The sequence below is a fragment of the Oryzias latipes genome, chromosome 21 (assembly GCF_053564925.1).
Source record: "Oryzias latipes strain Hd-rR chromosome 21, Olatipes_Hd-rR_3.1".
NCBI classification, from domain to species: Eukaryota; Metazoa; Chordata; class Actinopteri; order Beloniformes; family Adrianichthyidae; genus Oryzias; species Oryzias latipes.
The window spans coordinates 15,471,910-15,491,048 of record NC_136257.1 but is presented as its reverse complement, the minus strand read 5'-3'; the positions used below and the strand labels follow the sequence as shown (position 1 = coordinate 15,491,048).

Here is a 19,139-nt window from a genome sequence, read left to right as displayed (position 1 = left end):
CATTTTATTAACATGCAATTTTATGTCATTTTTGAACAATTACATAATCACAATATGTTTAAAAATGTTACACACAAAAAAAACTAACATTATATTTCTGTTTTCTGTAGTTTCACAAAAAGTGAACACAATGAAGTTTTATTAGCTTTTCTCTTGTCTTAATCAAAGATGAAGTCTTGAAATCTTTAACAAAAATGTGTTATTTCTTTTTAGATAATTAAATGGTTTGAATTTAGTTTAATTGTTTCTGTTTGCCACTTCACCTTAATCCTGTTTCTTTAATGTTGTTATTACTTCTTCTTAAATTTAACATATAAAATATTCCAGATATTATTAGAAACGTGTTTCACTTAGAAAGATGACTTGGACCAAACTCTGGAATGTTTGGCTGTTAATAAACACAAACCTTGATGGAGAACTAAACTGTTGACCTCTGATTTCATCAAAAAGATTTAAAAACTATTTGATGTGTGTTCGTTGTAGATTTAAGATGTTTTACACTGAGATGCTGTCACCTTAACCCTATGCATCATGGGAGATGTAGTGTGAAAAAGGACGCCGATACAAGACAGACTTGCTTCTCTGAGCCTCATTGTTTTGTTCACTTGTTCCACAGTCTGATACCGGATTCTGTGGAAAGCTACACCGCTAAAAACGAGCTTTAGCTGGTATTTTTGTTAGAACTGAGAGACTATATGAGCAGAATCAGAACAAGGAAGTGAAGACTTTAACCACTTCTGATTGGTCAGACTGATGACGTGTGGTTAAGCCTCCAAGAATGATTGGCAGAGACAGTTAAAGGGGCGGGACTGTCCCGAAAACAGAGCTGAAGATGCGGCTAAATCGCGGTACCGCCATTCTTATCAAAGTGTCTTTAATAGAATCAAATAAACACGAAGAAAAAAGTATTTTATGATCTTTCATATTCCAAACTACTCAGTGATTTAACAGGGCCTGTTTGGATGAACAAACAGCTGATATCCTGGAGATGGGAAATGTTTTGTTTTGTCACACCGGTTGAAAACACTTCTCTAACACAAGGCTTCAAACTGACATTTGAAGATTGAGAAAGTATTTATGTTAAGTAAAGATGCCTTTCAGTAAGAGATCTATTATGTAGAATGTTTTGGATCGGCATTAGCACATTAGGAAGCAGAGTTTCAAAATAAAACATCATCATTAGTGAAGTTATGTACAAAATCTTACATTACATAAGCTACAGTGAAAAGCTTAGTTTTTAAAACGACTTAAAACCTGAATAATTATCAACTGAAAACATCAAAAATACCTTTTTCCTTGTAAAAATTAAATACAACTGAAATAATGGGAAGAACATTTCATATTTTTGTTTTTTAAACATGAAAGCATTCATTATTTTGCTCTGCTCTGCTGCTTCAGTCCTTCAACAACTAAAGCTTTATCATTGTTGAATCACATCTAAAATTAGCTAATTCCTTTAAACCTGTCAATCAAAAAGGGTGCTGATTGAAGTAAGTAGTTTGGAAAGTCAATAGGTTTAGCACTTAACAGAGAAAAGATTCCCAGAGACAAAAACCAAAACAAATGACAAAGAAAGACTATGCACTCCTAAAATATAATCATATGGTTTAAAAAAATGTATCATTAGCTGATATTTACCTATTAATTTATTCATTCATATTTTCATTTGTACGTTTTGAAAAACTGTGAGAGAAAACGTGATTCTAAAGTGAAAAACCTCTGGTCTAACATCATAACTAAAGTCCTTCTCTTCAGTGTCAGAAGAAAAACTGCAACTACAACACATGCTGAGGAATCATGCTCATCATCTTGCAGTTTAACTGTTTCTCAGACCGTACCTTTGGCCTGAAGTCGCCATCATCGCTGTCCTGCCCACTGAAGAGATAGAAAAGAAAAAGAAAAAACATCAACTTTTCCCATCAAGAAAAATCTACAGATCACTTTTTATCTAAATCTAAATGGAGCCTTGCAAGCTGAATTATTTAAAAATCTCACTTCATTTTGACAAATCTAATAAATAAATGGTGTCCGCTGTAACACATCTGTAGCTAACTTTCCAGAGGAAGGAGAGGGTTTCTTTTCCAGACACGGAAGGCTTTGTTTGCATCTTTTCACAGAGAAAGTTGAATTTGCCACACAGTTGTAGCTGACACCAAGGAGTGTTCAGACACAAACTTTCAGAGCTTATAGGGCAACCAGTAGGCCTGATGTGTGTGTTTGTGTTTGTGTGCAGTGTTAGCAGAGATCAGTGCACAGACACTTGTTTATGTCTTTATTTACCACATCTTTATCCCTAAATATAATAAGTAGGAGTGCAAAGATTCATTCTGACAACGATTTGATTCGAAGTAATATTTGTGGCTAATTCGAATCAATATTTGGGTTGATTTTGAACGATTCAATTCACTGACCTAAAATGGATCCAGGAAATCTTTAACCAAAACTTCAACCGGTGTGACTCAGAGAGAAATACCTGGATTTCAGTATCAGTATTAATCTCCATTGCAGGTGAAGTTTTCTACATTCTTTGCTTTTCTTGCAAGATAATCAAGTGTATATGAAATATGTGTTCAAACAAACAAGTAAACAAGAATGAATGTCAAATCCATTCGCAATTTGCAGAAGTTCAGCCCACTGTTGTTTTTCCACATCCAAAGAATCCAAAGGGAACATCTTGGAACATTCTAGCACACAGTATGGTCTCTTGTCTTTGCCAAAGACACATTGGACTGGAATGATGGACTGATCAGTTTTTGCTGGCATAACATGTGTTGTCTGCTGTGATGCACTTGGTCGTTTTTAGTAAAACAAACCTACCATTAGAGCTATGACGGTGTGGGATTTTTGATCACCGCGGTGATGAAGCAGCAGGATTGCGGTTAACTGCACCCCCTGAACATAAATATCCCCCGGCAGCCACGTCGCAAATGAATACAATTCATAATTACAACACACTCTACTTAATTAACAAATACCAGTAACAACTAACTACTACTAATATAGCTAATGGACTAACTACACTGACCAAAAATATAGACGCAACACTTTTGTTGTTGCTCCCATTTTTTATGGTAAGAACTCAAACATGTGAAACATTGTCCACATACACAAAATAACCAGTTCTCTGAAATATTCTTCACAAATCTGTCTAAATCTGTGATAGTGAGCACTTCTCCTTTGCCAAGACAATCCATCCCACCTCGTAGGTGTGCCATATCAAGATGCTGATTACACAGCATGATTATTGCACAGGTGTGCCTTAAACTGGCCACAAGAAAAGGCCACTCTGAAATCTTCAGTTGTATCACACAGCACAATGCCACAGATGTCGCAAGTTTTGAGGGAGCGTGCAATTGGCATGTTGATTGCAGGAATGTCCACCAGAGCTGTTGCTAGGGAATTGAATGTCCATTTCACCACCATAAGCCGTCTCCAAAGGCATTTCCGAGAATTTGGCAGCACATCCAACCGGCCTCACAACCGCAGACCACGTGTAACCACACCAGCCCAAGACCTCCACATCCAGCATGTCCACCTCCAAGATCGTCTGAGACCAGCCACTCGGACAGCTGCTGAAACAATTGGTTTGCATAACCACAGAATTTCTGCACAAACTGTCAGAAACCGTCTCAGGGAAGCTCATCTGCATGCTCGTCGTCCTCATCGAGGTCTCGACCTCACTCCAGTTCGTCGTCGTAACCGTCTTGAGTGGGCAAATGCGCACATGCGATGGCGTCTGGCACGTTGGAGAGGTGTTCTCTTCATGGATGAATCCCGGTTTACACTGTTCAGGGCAGATGGCAGACAGCGTGTATGGCGTCGTGTGGGTGAGCGGTTTTCTGATGTCAATGTTGTGGATTGAGTAGCCCATGGTGGTGGTGGGGTTATGGTATGGGCAGGCATATGTTATGGGCGAAGAACACAGGTGCATTTCATTGATGGCATTTTGAATGCACAGAGGTACCGTGACGAGATCCTTGGACCCATTGTTGTGCCCTACTTCCAACAACATCACCTCATGTTGCAGCATGATAATGCACGGCCCCGTGTTGCAAGGATCTGTACACAAATCTTGGAAGCTGAAAACATCCCAGTTCTTGCATGGCCAGCATACTCACCGGACATGTCACTCATTGAGCATGTTTGGGATGCTCTGGATCGGCGTATACGACAGCGTGTTCCAGTTGCTGCCAATATCCAGCAACTTCGAACAGCCATTGAAGAAGAGTGGAAGAACATTCCACAGGCCACAATAGACAACCTGATCAACTCTATGCGAAGGAGATGTGTCGCACTTCATGAGGCAAATGGTGGTCACACCAGATACTGACTGGTTGTCTGGGTCCCCTGACCCCCTCAATAAAACAAAACTGAAGATTTCAGAGTGGCCTTTTCTTGTGGCCAGTCTAAGGCACACCTATGCAATAATCATGCTGTCTAATCAGCATCTTGATATGGCACACCTGTGAGGTGGGATTGATTGTCTTGGCAAAGGAGAAGTGCTCACTATCTCAGATTTAGACAGATTTGTGAAGAATATTTTAGAGAACTGGTTATTTTGTGTATGTGGAAAATGTTTCACATCTTTGAGTTCATACCATAAAAAATGGGAGCAATAACAAAATTGTTGCGTTTATATTTTTGGTCTTTGTATATAGGTGTTGTAGAATGACTGTGTGTGTGTGTCAGTGCGCTGCATGTGTAGGAGGAAAGAGCGCGAGTGAGTGAGAGCGCACAAGTGTGTTGGGGGTGCATTAATGTTTGGTGTTCCGGAGTGAAGAACAGTAATAAAAGGTTTTCCCCAGAAGAACGGTGATTGATTCTTTTTATTTTACGTTATTACCTTTTTATTATTATTAAACCGCTCTGGAGTAGAGATGTGACGGTGTGGGATTTTTGATCATGAAGCAGCAAGAGTCGCGGTGTCGGAACTCTTGCAACCCCCCTCCCCCCAACACAAAATCCTCTTTCGGGCGGCCACCTCGCACACTCAAGAACGCACGCTGCTTGTAATGGAAATTAATACAATGGAAATTCACCCAGAAGCCCTTGAAGTTTGAACACAGGACTAGCAGGAAAAGTAAATTATTTGCAAGGATGAATGTGTTTATCATAGTTCAAATCACGCATGACCATCTCATCACCACGCTGATGCTGTGATGCAGTTATCGTCACACCCCTACCCCCTACCATGTCTCAATCCAAATCGCATTTTCCAATTTCAATTCGATTATCGATTTATCTCATTTTGAAACGATTTTTTGATGTTATTGGTTGATTCGATTTGATTCTGCCTCAGACAGATCGATTTAGTTCGATCCTAGGAATAGAAGTCAATTTGTCGATTCATCGGTTAATCGTTACACCCCCAATCATAACCATTTAAAAGAAAGCTAGAGTAATTTTTGGCTCTGGCTTATGATTGGACATGATGCGAATATAACCACATGGAAATACTTAGCACCAAAAGGGGAAGGGCCTTTTGGACATGGTGTTTGCATGGCAGAAGGGCTTTCCTAACAGATGTGATCAGTTTTACATGTAACCTTTAGAAAAACTAATGATGCGGTAACAAACATGAGAATAAGATCAGGCAGCCCTAAAAAAAAGCCTGATGAGTCATTTCCGAGCCAGTTTAAAACAGAGATGATAGAAAACCTACTTTATGGACTCTTCCACTGTGACCATCTCCACCGGGTAGAGCTGCACTCCTGACACATCATCGGTGTTTACCCTGAATTCAAATGCAGACAAAACAAACAGGAAACTTCAGCGCTGTGCATTTGTTTTTAAAGAAGTTTGTGATTGACAAATCATCAAAGATCCCTAAAAATAACAAAGTTGAAGATTTTAGTTGGAAAAGAAAATTAAAACAGGTGTATTTCATATCAAACTGTAAGTCAATTTCTTGCAATTGGTTCCTGTAGTGTTGGTGTTGGACATGCCAATGCCTAAAAACCATCATCTGGATGCAAAATGACAAAAGAGGAGCTTGCTGATGCAGGATCTTAACATCTGAAGCAAGTATAATTAGTAAAGAACATGTATTTTTTTATGAAACTTACACTTCCACACATTCAAGACTTCAGGAAACCATGACAGGAAATGTACTTTAAAAATGATTCTTCCACTTGTAAACATGTTGTAACAACCAGGATTGGATGTCTTACCTGCTGGGGTCCTGCAGGAGCTGCACAGCCTCCTTCAGCTGGTTGATCATGTTGATGTGGAGCCCTGACGTCTCTGGATGCTTTGAGCTGGAATTATTATAAACAATTCTATAAATAAATCTGCACTACATCCAGTATTGAATCTTTTAAGGCAAAATCTAGCAGAAATAAATGCTATAAATCCCATAAATGATTTGTGGAATTAAGCAGAAATGGAAAATAATGTAATTTTTAAGTGATTCCTTTGTAAATGATAAGGCTAAAATTTTACAACTAATAGAAACACATCCCTTTTTAAACAAACATAATGGCGTTTTTAACATTTCAATGTTATTTTCTAACAGCTTTGCAAAAGTGATACATTGTTTTGATATTAAATGTAATAAAGCTTTAGTTTCCCAGCTTTTCTCTGGGATCCTGATTATTCAGCTTAATGCATTTGGTAAATGGCGTACACTTGTATAGCGCTCTTCTACCTTCCTTGAAGGTCAAAGGAGCTTTACAGTCACAGTTCCATTCACACACACATTCACACACTGATGCCGAACACTAGCGCCAACCTTCCACCAGAGGCAAGGTGGGATTCAGTGTCTTGCCCAAAGACACTTCGACTCATGGGCAGTCAAGGCTGGAATTGAACCTGCAACTTTTCAATGAGGGGTCGACAGCCCTATCACTGCACCACGGCTGCCCCATTTCTCTGTATCTTGACAATGTTATTTGATTTGTGAGTGCTCTGGACTTGTATTTGCTTCAGAAACATCTTTATAAAGTGCTAAAACTAAATACAGGATTTTCATGACTATAAGGCGCACTTAAAAGTCTTAAATTTTCAGCAAACTGCAGGGGGCGCCTTATGAGGTGCTGTGCTTAATGTGTAATCGTGAGGCATGGAAGAAACGCAAGCCAATGCGTGTGTGCTCTCAGCTCCGGAGTCCCACGCTCCCGTGTGAAGAACAAGGAGGGGGGAGGTCAGGCGCTGAGCGCAAGTGAGTCTGGTGATCAGTTAGTTTGTGTTACACAGTTAGGGAGAACAGTAAAAAAAAAAAAAAAAGGTTTCCTCTAAAAAAACAGAGACTGGTTCTTTTATTAACCCACTCTGGAGGGTCTGAGGGTCCGAATGGGGCGTCAACGTGCCCGCGCCTTAACACCCGATGCGACTTTTGTATGTGTCAAATACTGAGAAATCCCCCATAACTGAGACCGCGCCCTATAACCCGGTGCGCCATATGGTCGTGAAAATACGGTACTTGTCACTATCCAATCTGTACCACGACCCGATCGGTACCCTGCCTTTATTGAATCTTACGTCACTTCCTATTGTCACCAACATTGCAACAGTTAAGCCATTTGAATTAGATCAGCTCCCGGTAACATTTCCTGAAAATTCTGCCTTACGACTGTCTGATCTGTTTAAACGATCACACAAATTTATGCTTTCCTCAAAAACCGAGAGCTTGAATTACAGCTCTGTAAAATAAGACAAATGGCGCCTGAATGCAACACAGTATAATCTCATGCTGTTGTCATTACAGACAATAAAATTGTTATTGAATTGAAGTCACAGGGCTTGCAGCCAATATTTTCTCAGATCGATGTTATTATTTATGCGTTGGAGAACTGAACACATTTTCTTCTGAGTAGATGCTCCTGGGGTCACTGCAGCTACTTTTGCAGCCAAATTAACAGTTGATAACATGGCTGTGTTAACTAAGTTAATAAAGAGTGGCAGTATTGTTGTACACTGGGGAATAAACTGCCGTACAGAAGAAGAAGAAAACATTTGCAGATGCATGGTACAGCTGTGCAGCCCGACTTTGCACATGTGAAATAAGCAAGCCTGATCCGTAACTTTTTTCTTTTATTGTCAACATCAAAATAAACCTTTCAATTATTGTAAACATTTTAAGAAGTACCAATTTTTTTTAATCTCAAATTTCACATGAAATAGTGCTGATTTTCATTGATTCTGCTGACATTAGATAAACAGAGAAAATGCAGATTGCATTGTTCCCACAATATTTACACATAAAGACAACTCTGAGAGGTTTATTTGTCACATGCCCCTACAGTTGCTGCGGTTATCTTTTGATTTTGAGACATTCGTATTTTCCCCTATTCCTCCTTATTTGTTATATTTAACATTATGTTCTCTTATCTGCCACAAGTAAAATTTTCATACAGTTTTGAATGCTTATGTTAATAGATAAATCTGCCAGATCAGTTTCTCATCATACTATGAATGCTATATATACACTGGATAAGTTGTAGAAAAAAATCATACAAGTATTTTTGTTTTTCTAAAGACAATGAAATGTATCGGTTTAAATTTCTCTTTAGAGCCTGGGTTTTTCCCCCCATAAAGTGAAATAATCACAAATAAAAACAAACACAAAAAAGAATCCCAGGAAGAAGGATCAGATGAACTCACGTTGGGTCCGTTTGCCAGTGTGAGTCTTCTTCTATCTGGAGGGGCTCGTCCAAGTCTGCCACTGCCCGGCCCTGAAACACACAGAAACATGAGCAACGGTCACATGACCCGCAGCCTCTTAAGCCGTTGGCCCAAAAATGGAGACATTACGCTGGTCTCCTCGACACAATGAAAACACTGTGCCGGTATCTCTCCCTTGTTTGTTCCTTCCATCCTTGCCTTTATTTAAGATGATAAAACTTCTAAGAAATGAAGAATGGAGCATAAATGTGGGCCTCCACTCTCAGCCAGAGATCTCAACCTGCTTCTCAGAAACTTCTGGATCATTTCCAAACTACATCAGAGCCTTCAGGTTGTTCTTTTCTCCTCACTATCCCTTAAATGGTCCGACTTTAATGGTTTCACTGATGCTGAGCCAGAATCTATACCTAAAACAGCTCCATAGAGAGAGTCCAGTTTCATCAGTTTCCAACATTCTCTTTGCTTTTGTTTCTGAAAACTTTGTAGCAACTACAACTGTTTTAAGCTTAAGGTTAACCATAGATGAGCATCAAAACAGAAAACTCCAACACTTTCAATTTGTTTTTCAACAAAAACAAGCAGCTGTGGAGTGTGAAAAATCTGTTGGATTATTGGTTTCATTTTTCAGAACAAGATGACACAATTAAATCTGGGTTGGATTCATTCACATAAACCTTTCAGGCTCTCCATATTTGACAGATTTTTCATATGTTGAAGGCATTTTCAAACATATTAAACATTAAACACTTAGGAAACCCAAAAAACAAGTTGAAGACAAAAATGGCAAGCAATATTGGAGCTATCCAGCCGTACAGTTTGGATACAAATTCCAGCTCAGAAGAGGAAAAAAAGACATTCATGGATCTATTTTTTTGAAAGTGGATGAATCAGAATGGAGCGGAGCAGGAAGCTCTGTGTATTTTTTGTCACAAATACGATCTTTTTTCTGCTGCTTTTTTTGTCTGCTCCTGACTCATATTTATTAGAATATAGAAATACTCATTAATGCAAATTTGAGCTTAATTTTCACAAGAACATGTTAAAAACATCTAAAACATCTTTTCATTGGAGTGGGTCTTTAAAACTTTGGAATTGTTACATGTGAACATTTAGAAAACATACTGCCTACTAATGGGAATTATTAACAAATGTCAAGTCAGTTCCAGGCTCAGAGATTTAGCTCACACGGCTGTTCTGATTCCCACTCTAAGAGCAAAGAGGAAGAGGATGGAGCCACAGAAAACACTTGCCATCCTTAGCCTCAAAACACCACGCATCAGCAGTCCACACTTACAGGAACAGACCTTTTTCGCAAAAACCGGAAGTACGTCATCAACGTGTAAACCTAGTTCCGGTTTGTGCTTCGCTGGCGGAGGAATGGCAGAGCCTAGAGTGTTTTCGAAGAGCCTGAGCTGTGTTCCGAAGTTCACCAGCACCGATGTGATGAAGAGTGTGAAGATGCAATCGTCCACTAAAGGAAACAAATTGGACATGGGATATAAATTCGTCCACGAAGAGTTTATCCACCATTACCAAGGTAAGCTTCAGCTAGCTTTAGCCATAGCCGCATCACCGGTAACTCTGTGTGTTTACGTCAACTGTAAATCCTGGTGTTATTAATTTGTAATATAAGGCATCGCAGTGAATATGTTGTGTGTATGTTTAAGTGAAAAGGCATGAGATTAACATAACACCCAAAAATTTGGTGAAGCTGTAAATAAGAAATGTTAAGTTGCCCGTATGCGTGTTCATTTTGCTGCGGTTGCGGCACTTTCTTCACTTACTAGTATTATTTTTCTGAAAGTATGGTGAGCAGAAGTCCTCTTTTCCTGGACATGTCCTCTCTTTTGATACTTATATAATAAAATAACATTGAACATAGATGAAATGTAATTATATTTGCTTCATGTATGCAGCTCTGAACACCAATTACTCTCGATGAAATATCTCACAAACTCACTTCACTCCTCTTTTTTACAAACTCAAATCTGGTCACCCTATTGACAGTTATAGTTTCATGTCATTCTGAACATTGATGTAGCAACATAAGTATGTCCTAATTTTAACCTATATAATTTATTGTGTCTAGATATCACTGGACGCAGAAAGTGCCAACCTGAAAGCTTTCGTCTGCAGTTGTGTGGCTGCTAAAGGATTTTGCAATCACATAGTTGCCATCCTGTTCCAGACCGCACATTATTCACAGCTGGGTCTGCAGGCTGCTCCACCCCCCTGGCCTGCACGAGTGGCTTGCAAAGATGGCACAGGTGGGTTTGTGATCATATTGTCATTATTTTTTAAGAACGTATGTGTATCCATAACAACTCTAAATTATTATAAAAACACCCCAAGTAGTTACTACAGACTTTAATTGCTTTCTGCCTTTTACTTATAAGGGAATCCATCCTGAACCGGTTAGTGAGCTGATGGTGCAAAAACCCAAAACGGTTGGCAGGGACGGTCAGAGGTCCACACTGTACAAGGCATATACAGGTAATTAACTTTTTGTTGCTTTGTGAGCAAGTTAAGTTTTTTTTTTTTTTTTTAATCTTATGACTAACCAAATTATGGTTACAGCAGATATAATGAATTAAATTGAAATGTAGTTATGCACTTATGTCTAACTTTTGTGTGTTGTGTTTCTCTTGTGTAGGACCACAGCCAGATCCATATGATGGCATCTGGAAGCAGATTATGCCAGGTGCAGCCCCAACCTCTCATGGTTGTGTTGGATGGGTTTCTGAGATGGAATGAAAGAGAACTTGGATATATATTGTGGCAAATGCATGAATGCATACCTTAAATTACACTTATCTTGTCTTTAACAATCAGTTCAGCCTTCTGTCTTACTGTTGATCTGTAATGTTATTTTTTATTGTAAATGTTTGATGTTATTTGCATACCAAAAAATTAAACGAGGCACAATTTTGACCAAAATTGTTTTATTTGTTCATCTAATTTTTTTGTGTAGTCAGTCACATTTCAACAGAAAAACATTACGAATATAACAATTATATTTAATTAGATTTTAAGAATATGTGGAAACACTAAATTTTTCCATACTATTTGCACATTATACATTATTTACATACCAAACATTAATTCACTCTTCAAAACAAAAAAGTCCATGATAATTTGCCAAAACACGGCGGTTAAGCCACATCTGATTCACACTGCCCATCAGTGTGAGCGGCACAGAGAGTTCCTGATGTGAAAGGACTTTATCCTACTGATCACTCTTTCCACCATAATTCTGAGGCGGGTGATGGCTGCGGTTTGTTCTGTTTCCTCCTTGCTGAATTGAGTTGAAAGCTTAAAAGGTGGAATGATGATCTTAGATCCAATGTCAGTTAGGAGGTCTTGAACGAGGAACTTTTGTCCGCCATGACATCGTCTCCTGGCTCCAGCAAAGGAACTTGGCTTCTAAGTCATGGATGTAATCCAAAGCCTCATCCAGAGCACCTGTGAAGATAAAGAAATTAAAAATCAGTCTTAATATATTAATGCTACCTTTCAACACAACACAGTAATCATGTTTTGAAAAGTATGTTAAGTATTTAATTACAAATACATTTCATTTATTTTTGTTAAGGAAATTACAAAATGACAAAATGCTCAAAAGTGATTAAATACATGTAATTAAAATAGGTGAGAGCATGAACATCTTTTATTATAAATATTAATTTGTTCAGGTAGAAATGCATGTATCCAATAACGGTACACATAGTTGACTAACGTTAACCAAACACATTATGAACAACCTTACCTGCAGGTGGGTGTGTCACGTAGTCGTGATCCATCTTTACTGTCTTAGCTTAGCCACCATGTCGCTAGTATCTTCACAGCTTAGCTGCATAGCCTGACGTTTGAAGTTCTGTCATATTCTGACTCCCTTCTCAAAGGATCAGTAAAGTTGTTCCAAGGGAAAATACTCGGGGCAACACCACTCTTCAGGCGACGAACGACGCAGCCGCACCACAATCCCGGAGCGAAGTTAGTAAGTGCCGGCAGCAGAGGGTGCTACCTGTGTTTACATTAAAACTATGCCCTTCATCTCTTCGGATCGCCTATATCCATTTGGGTTTCAGGTTTGGATCCACAGGAAAATAATGAAATGAAAGGTAAGGCTGTTTTTGGTTGGAAGACGAACAGCCTGGAACGCAACAGAGACTGCAACTCTTCGACTCTGCCATTCTTCATATCTGCTGCTACGCTAACAGGAAGTTGTTTTACACGTCATTGACGTATTTCCGGTCGAAAAATGCGGAAGTGTGAAAAAGGTCTACTCTAACGTGAAGAGACAGTTTAGGCTCCACAGATGAAAAAACATGGACTCCACGCAGTCCAGTGAACATGACAGTTAGTCTAATGTGAGTGTGGCATAATTCATACAGTAAAGCGTCGACTGCTTCCAACTCTGAACCACAGAGCCAAACACCATGAGGAGGAGGTGGGGAGATGTACTCTGAGCCCTTGCCTTAATGTAGCTGATGAAGCGCTCGCTGAGAGCAGAGTCTCTGTAGCTGAACTGATCCTTCAAGGCTTCTGTAGGGCTCTCCTCGATCAGACGCACCGAGTCAGAGTTTGGATCAGCTGAAACGGCGAGGAAAAACATGTACATGAAATAGTTCTGGTTTTCATTGATTCTGCCAACAATTAATAAACAGAGGACATAAAGAGAGCATGGTTCCCATTCAATAATAACTAGAAAAGAAACTGCTGTGATTAAACGTTATATTGTGGTTATCGTGTGATAAAAAGTTTAGGTTAGAAAAATTGGTAACTCAATGTCAATTTTAAATAACAGAAACAAAAGAAAACAAACACTTTCAAAATCTGTTTGAATTGTAATCGATTTGGACGAGTCATCCCAAAAGCTGCAGCTTCTCTATTGGTTTCCTCTCACATTGAGCTAAGAGAGTGAACCAAACTGCCAGGACAGCATCATGAAGCCGACAACTGCCTGTATAACTGACACTGACTGCTGATTGGGCTTTGTGTTTCTATACTTTGAAAGAACCATTAATAGATGTCTCTGCATCACATTGTTGGTTCACTGATTCTGTGTTCACAATGTAGTGAACTACACCAGGGTTCACTTGCAGGTGAAATGAAATCCATTGTGTTTTAAGGCTGCGTTTCATGTTATATATTAAATCTCAAACAGTGGATAACATGGGTGGTTTTTCTAACCCATGATCAGGTCCTCTACCAGAAGCCTGGGAGCTTGAGGATCTGCCCAGTATCTTAGCTGTTCCTAGCACTGCACTTTTCTGGACTGAGAGGTCCGAGGTCTTTCCAGGGATCTGTTGTAGACAATGCATTGCATTGTTGTAGACCTTTTCTAGCTTTTTAAGGCTGAATAGGATCTTAAACATGTTTACATTTAAACCACACACTGAGTTCAAGTTCTTATCAAATGTGTCAGGCTAGTTATTAAGGGTTATAACAAATCAGTCACTGGAATCGTCGCACAACACAACTCAATCCAGAACACAACATTTGAATTTGTGCTAAAGTACAGCCGTCAGGCAGTCAGTGAACACGTTTCTTAACATTGTTCATAGTCTGCTACAGAGATGGATAGACGTTCCTCGGCTCATTTCAGCAGCTGTAACCTAAATCGAGCTGATTGAAGTCTATTTAAACTGGGTCTCTAAGGACCTGCGGCTGCTCTCTATTCAAGCTCTGCTTCCAGAAGCATTCAGGTCCGACGCTAAGCTGCAGATGGTGACGGAGGTCACGACAGTCCATGTGTCACACCAGACAGAACCAGGGCTCCTCATCAGACTCTACACATCTGGTTTGGTGAACAACAAAAGTATGACGCTAAGTCTTTAATTACTCAGCGTAAGCAGAAAAACATGGACACATTTGTTTCTGTTTTATTTAAACAGGTTGATTTCTACAGAAAATGTGAAGTGAATCATTTGATTTTAGATAAAATAAGTACAAATGAATTTCATTTTTATGTGAGGTGTTATTAACCTTTGATAAAATATTTTAGGTTGAAAAAAAAAGAGGTAAAAAAATACATTAAAAAATCAGATGTGCGAAAGTTATCAGAACAATAAAGAAGCAAAGCAAAGCCCAACATAACTCCTAAAGGAACATAAAAGGCTGACATTGCTGGTTTTTTGTTCAATTTGTTACAATTAACACAATAAATACTTTTCTACCTCCTTATTTGGAAATGAAGTGTTTATTTATGCCTAACTACCTTAAACCAACACAACGTTTTGTTATACTTTGACATCAAGGTTGAATTTTTTTCATGCAAGATGTGACAAAAGGAGAGACCTAATGTGAAAAAACACTGTGTCATAATTTTGCTGTTGTTTTTGTGTGTTTGGTTTGTGTTTACCTGACAGAGAGCTGATGTGTTCGCTGGAGTCGTCTTTGCTGAATCCATCCTCCTCTGTGATGTTGCTCATGGGCACGTTGAGACCCAGACTGTCTTCATCTGAGGGCTTCAGCAACAGTCAGCTTCAAACTCTACTATTTTAATTAAATTACAGTCACTTTCCTCTTACCCTTCAGGAAAAATAATTTTGCTTTTTATTATCTCTGCGCAAAATTCTGTCAGTGATGATTGCAACAACAGATAGAAATAGAAACCAGAAATCTAGACGTCCCAAAGTCTATTAATTTTCTTTTTTTAAAATATTTTTTTGCATCAAAAATCACTTGAAAACCAAACCGTCTTGATTGTTTTGATTAGAAAAAGGCAGAGCTCCACATTAGGCTTCTTCCACACATATAGAGGGATTTTAACAAAACATTATTTTACTTAAATCAACATTCATATAGAGTTTTTAAACTCCACCATGTGAACAGTAGCCTGTAGTTTGTCATGTCAGATTGTAACACTTATTTAAGTAGTTTTACAGCCTTTTCTTCTTTGTTGACATGAAAACGGGGGACAAAAAACAATATGGAGACATTGTGCCACTGTCCTACATATTGTAGAGAGGCACTGCTAAGCTTTTACACTGAGCGTGTGCAGAAATGGCGTGCTTCATGCTTTATGGAACAGAGATGAGAAAACAAGAAGAAGACACGTTTGTCTGAATGGTGACTTCATATCAAGTTTTTTTTTTTCCAAACCAAAGACGAACATTAAACATGTGACACAGACACACATTGTGTTATCCAGACCACACACACAGACTCACACTCAGTACCTCAGTAGCAGACAGCCTCTTGTCTCCGTTGTCACTCCCGACGCCCGAGTCACAGTCCTGCTTCTTCTGCTGCTCCATGTCCTCCACACTGCCAACACATTTCACAGGTTACACATCTAATACACTCACAGCAAAAGGAGGTGTGTGGGTGTGTGTGTGAGATTGAGGAAGAGTCTGGCTCCGCCCCTTTGGCTTTCTCTACAAACTTTCAGGTTGCACTCACACATCCCGCTGGAAACAGCTGTCTGCTCAGATCAGAAGCTGAAGCCCACAGATGTCTTCACCAGAACTACTGGAGCTCTGACTTGTTTTACTTTGCCACTTTCACATAGATCTGACAGAAGATGAAGAAAATACTGGATCACACTGGCCTCAAATTTACCTCTGAAGATAATTGTGCCGGTAGTAATAATAATATGAATGGATTGGATTTTTCTGCACTTTTCTAGATGCTCAAAGCAAACACAATGTGCATCTATTATTCCTTCATACTTGGTGATGGTAAGCTACAGATGTAGCCACAGCTGCCCTGGGGCAGACTGACAGACGCTGGGCTGCCTACGGCCCCTCTAACCATCACATTTATACGAATTCACACACCAGTGGAGTCACACTTGAGGCAGGGAGGGTGAAGAGTCTTTCCCAAGGACAAAACAACAGTTGGCTAGGGGGGAGCCGGGATCAAACCGCCGACCCTTCTGACCGACCTGTTCAACAACCTGAGCCACTGCTGCCCCCAACGTCAGCCACACCCACCACGCCATTCCTCCATTCAGAACGCTCAAGCGCATCTGTGGACTAGCTGTACATGTGGGTCTTAATTCAGATGTAAAGGCCCTTTATTGAGCATTGTTCACCCAACCTTTCTCCCTTACGTGGAGGTTTGTTTTTTGGTCAAAGGCTGGAAGATGCTTTCAGCTCTGAGACTGGTCAATTAAGCCACAACAGACAAGGGTATAATGAAATCTGACGAGTGGATGAAAAACCTGCAGGGTCGGGTCATCAACTGTAGAACCCCAAATATTTAAAATATTTTATGATATTTGTATATATTCTCCATATCAGGGTGAAGATTACAAATTGTTCATTAGAAGTAACAGGGCCATTTGCCCCAGCTATACTGTAAATCATTCAGGTTTTGAAGTCTTAATATTTTTTTTCCACATGGAGGTGGTAGTGTGATAATCTGAGGTAGTTAAATGTATTGCTTTACTAAAAAGGAATTACAGGCTTTCCCTCATTAGGGTTTCCTACATTTCAAGTCTTCTAAATCTTCAAAACTGTAGGAAGGATGTCAGAGGGGAGATGGTTCGGTCATTAATAGGTCTGTTGTAAAAGTGTTTCAAGTTTTTAGACAAAATTAACAAACCTGTGTTGTTTTCCAAGACATAGTTCCTGCAGAACAGCAGGAGTTCATTAGAAAATTTCCATTGATTGTGGGTGGGACTGTAGGCACAGAGCAACCCAGTTCCCCTTTCCCGTTAAAGAGAGCTCTCTGTTTACACGCTCTTCAGCTAGCTTACAGCCCCTTGAAACCCCAACCTATCGTTACTGGTGCAACGAAAATGGCAAGTAATATTGGACCTATTCAGCCATACAGTTTAAAGTCAGATTCCAGCTCAGACTGGGAAAACAAAGACATACATGGATCTATTTGTCTGCAAGTAGATACATCAGAATAGAGAGGAGCAGGTAGGACTCAGGTGTGACCCGCCGACTGTAACATCTACGTCACTGCTACACGCTTTCCCGCTTTTTCCGTCAACTCCTGATTCACAACAATTTGAAGAAATACTAAGAAATGCAATTTAAAGCTTAATTCATTTTCTTTATATATGTCCTCCGTCATAAAAAAAAAGTGGCAAAAGAACATGTTTAAAAACACCCAAAACACCATTTTCATTGGAGTGGGTCTGTTTTTAAACCAGGGGTGCCCATATGTGGGCTTTCAGGGTCGGCCTCCAACTAGTATTCTAGAAACCCTGCCTTATCTCCTGTTGATTACCTGGACCAGGTGTGTTAAGCCAATAGGGAGTTTCAATGGCAGGCTGGTTGGAAAACTTGTTGGACACCAGCCCTCGAAGCCTGAAATTTGAGCACCACTGATTTAAACTCTTTGTGTTTTTCTGCTGTTTTTAGCCATGTCTCTGTGTGCCATAATCACAGCTATGATCCACTCCAACTCTAATCAGACCAGATTTTTGAGTCCCAAAACTGACCCCCTCTTCACGCTGTACACATCTCCAACCAGAATATATTACTTGACGGTTAATGCACTGACATCAGAGCACTGCCTGTGTTTGTTTTATTTTGGCAGGACGTCTTCTTTGATGCAGCTTGACAGAGAACTGAGCCCCGTGCTCATCTGGTTCACTTTACAAGTTAATGGAGTTTTAAAAATAGCATAAACTGGTTTCTGCCTCATGGAGGGAGCAGCAGTCTGCTCTTTAAAGACTTGCTTACTGAGACGGCTGCTTTGCATACACACTGTATCACAGGTTCCTTAACTGCTCTGCAAAGCAGGACCCTAGAGGCACGTTTACCTCAAACTAAAGGAACACAGGCGTGTGTGGAAAAAAACAAAATAACACGCTGTCTGACGCTCTCATGGAGGTCCACGGATACCCCAATGCTTCTGGCCCCATCTCCACGTCCTCTGTTTTTTGTTTTTGTTTTTGGAGGAACACTGTAAGAGTAACCTGATTGATTGTGTCCAAAATCCTTTTGGATGCTTAATGTTTTTTGGCTCCAGGCTGAATCCCCTACAGTACACCAGTGTTGGTGAAGGTTCTCATTCATTTAGATGGCATTGTCTTGAAGCTGAGTCATAGCAACTGGAATTAAAATCTTCTTCCTTTGAACGTTTCGCCAGAAAGGAGAAGATTTTTAAGTCCAGTTACTGACTTAACTTCAAGACCCACATTACAGTGTTCATAAACAGAAAAAAGTGAGCTGAAAGCAAACCAATCAGTGTGTAATGATTCATGAAAACCATACTCTGCTGCCTTTCAAAATAAACTCACAGATTCACCGCAGTGCCAGCTGCAAAAACCACTGCGGCCACATCAGTCCCAAACTCCTTCAACATTTCTCCTTGCTACATTACAATGACAATTGTTATGACAAAAATGAAGATCAGAAGTTTCTCTAGAGCTACGTACACACCAGGCATCTATTCAAGAACGCACTGAACGTGGGTCTTTGAACGCGCTTTTAGCATACGGTGTTCACACTAGACTGTCACTACCAGATATTTATGTCACTACTAGATATTTATGTCACTACCAGATGTTCATACGTCTGCAGTTGGAAGAGGCTTGGTGAGAAATGTCA

At 39.7% G+C, this 19,139-nt stretch overlaps 1 protein-coding gene and 1 long non-coding RNA gene across 15 annotated transcripts in view; one reads left to right on the top strand and one right to left on the bottom strand.

Moving 5' to 3' along the window:
- The window catches only part of lrch1 (leucine-rich repeats and calponin homology (CH) domain containing 1), a 123,278-nt gene that overhangs the window by 31,322 nt on the left and 72,817 nt on the right, over nucleotides 1-19,139 (bottom strand). For all 14 annotated transcript variants that reach the window (XM_078939573.1, XM_078939577.1, XM_011489507.4 and 11 more), the window contains exons 7-13: nucleotides 15,807-15,894; nucleotides 14,987-15,092; nucleotides 13,100-13,215; nucleotides 8,602-8,672; nucleotides 6,171-6,257; nucleotides 5,663-5,734; nucleotides 1,839-1,875 (exon numbers count right to left, since the gene is read on the bottom strand). In XM_078939573.1, coding sequence (XP_078795699.1) covers nucleotides 1,839-1,875; nucleotides 5,663-5,734; nucleotides 6,171-6,257; nucleotides 8,602-8,672; nucleotides 13,100-13,215; nucleotides 14,987-15,092; nucleotides 15,807-15,894 — 577 coding nt within the window. The remainder of the gene's footprint in view (nucleotides 1-1,838; nucleotides 1,876-5,662; nucleotides 5,735-6,170; nucleotides 6,258-8,601; nucleotides 8,673-13,099; nucleotides 13,216-14,986; nucleotides 15,093-15,806; nucleotides 15,895-19,139) is intronic.
- Nucleotides 9,984-11,107, top strand: LOC144988720 (uncharacterized). Its single transcript, XR_013652698.1, has 3 exons — nucleotides 9,984-10,159; nucleotides 10,712-10,889; nucleotides 11,019-11,107. It is a non-coding gene; the product is annotated as an uncharacterized LOC144988720 (long non-coding RNA).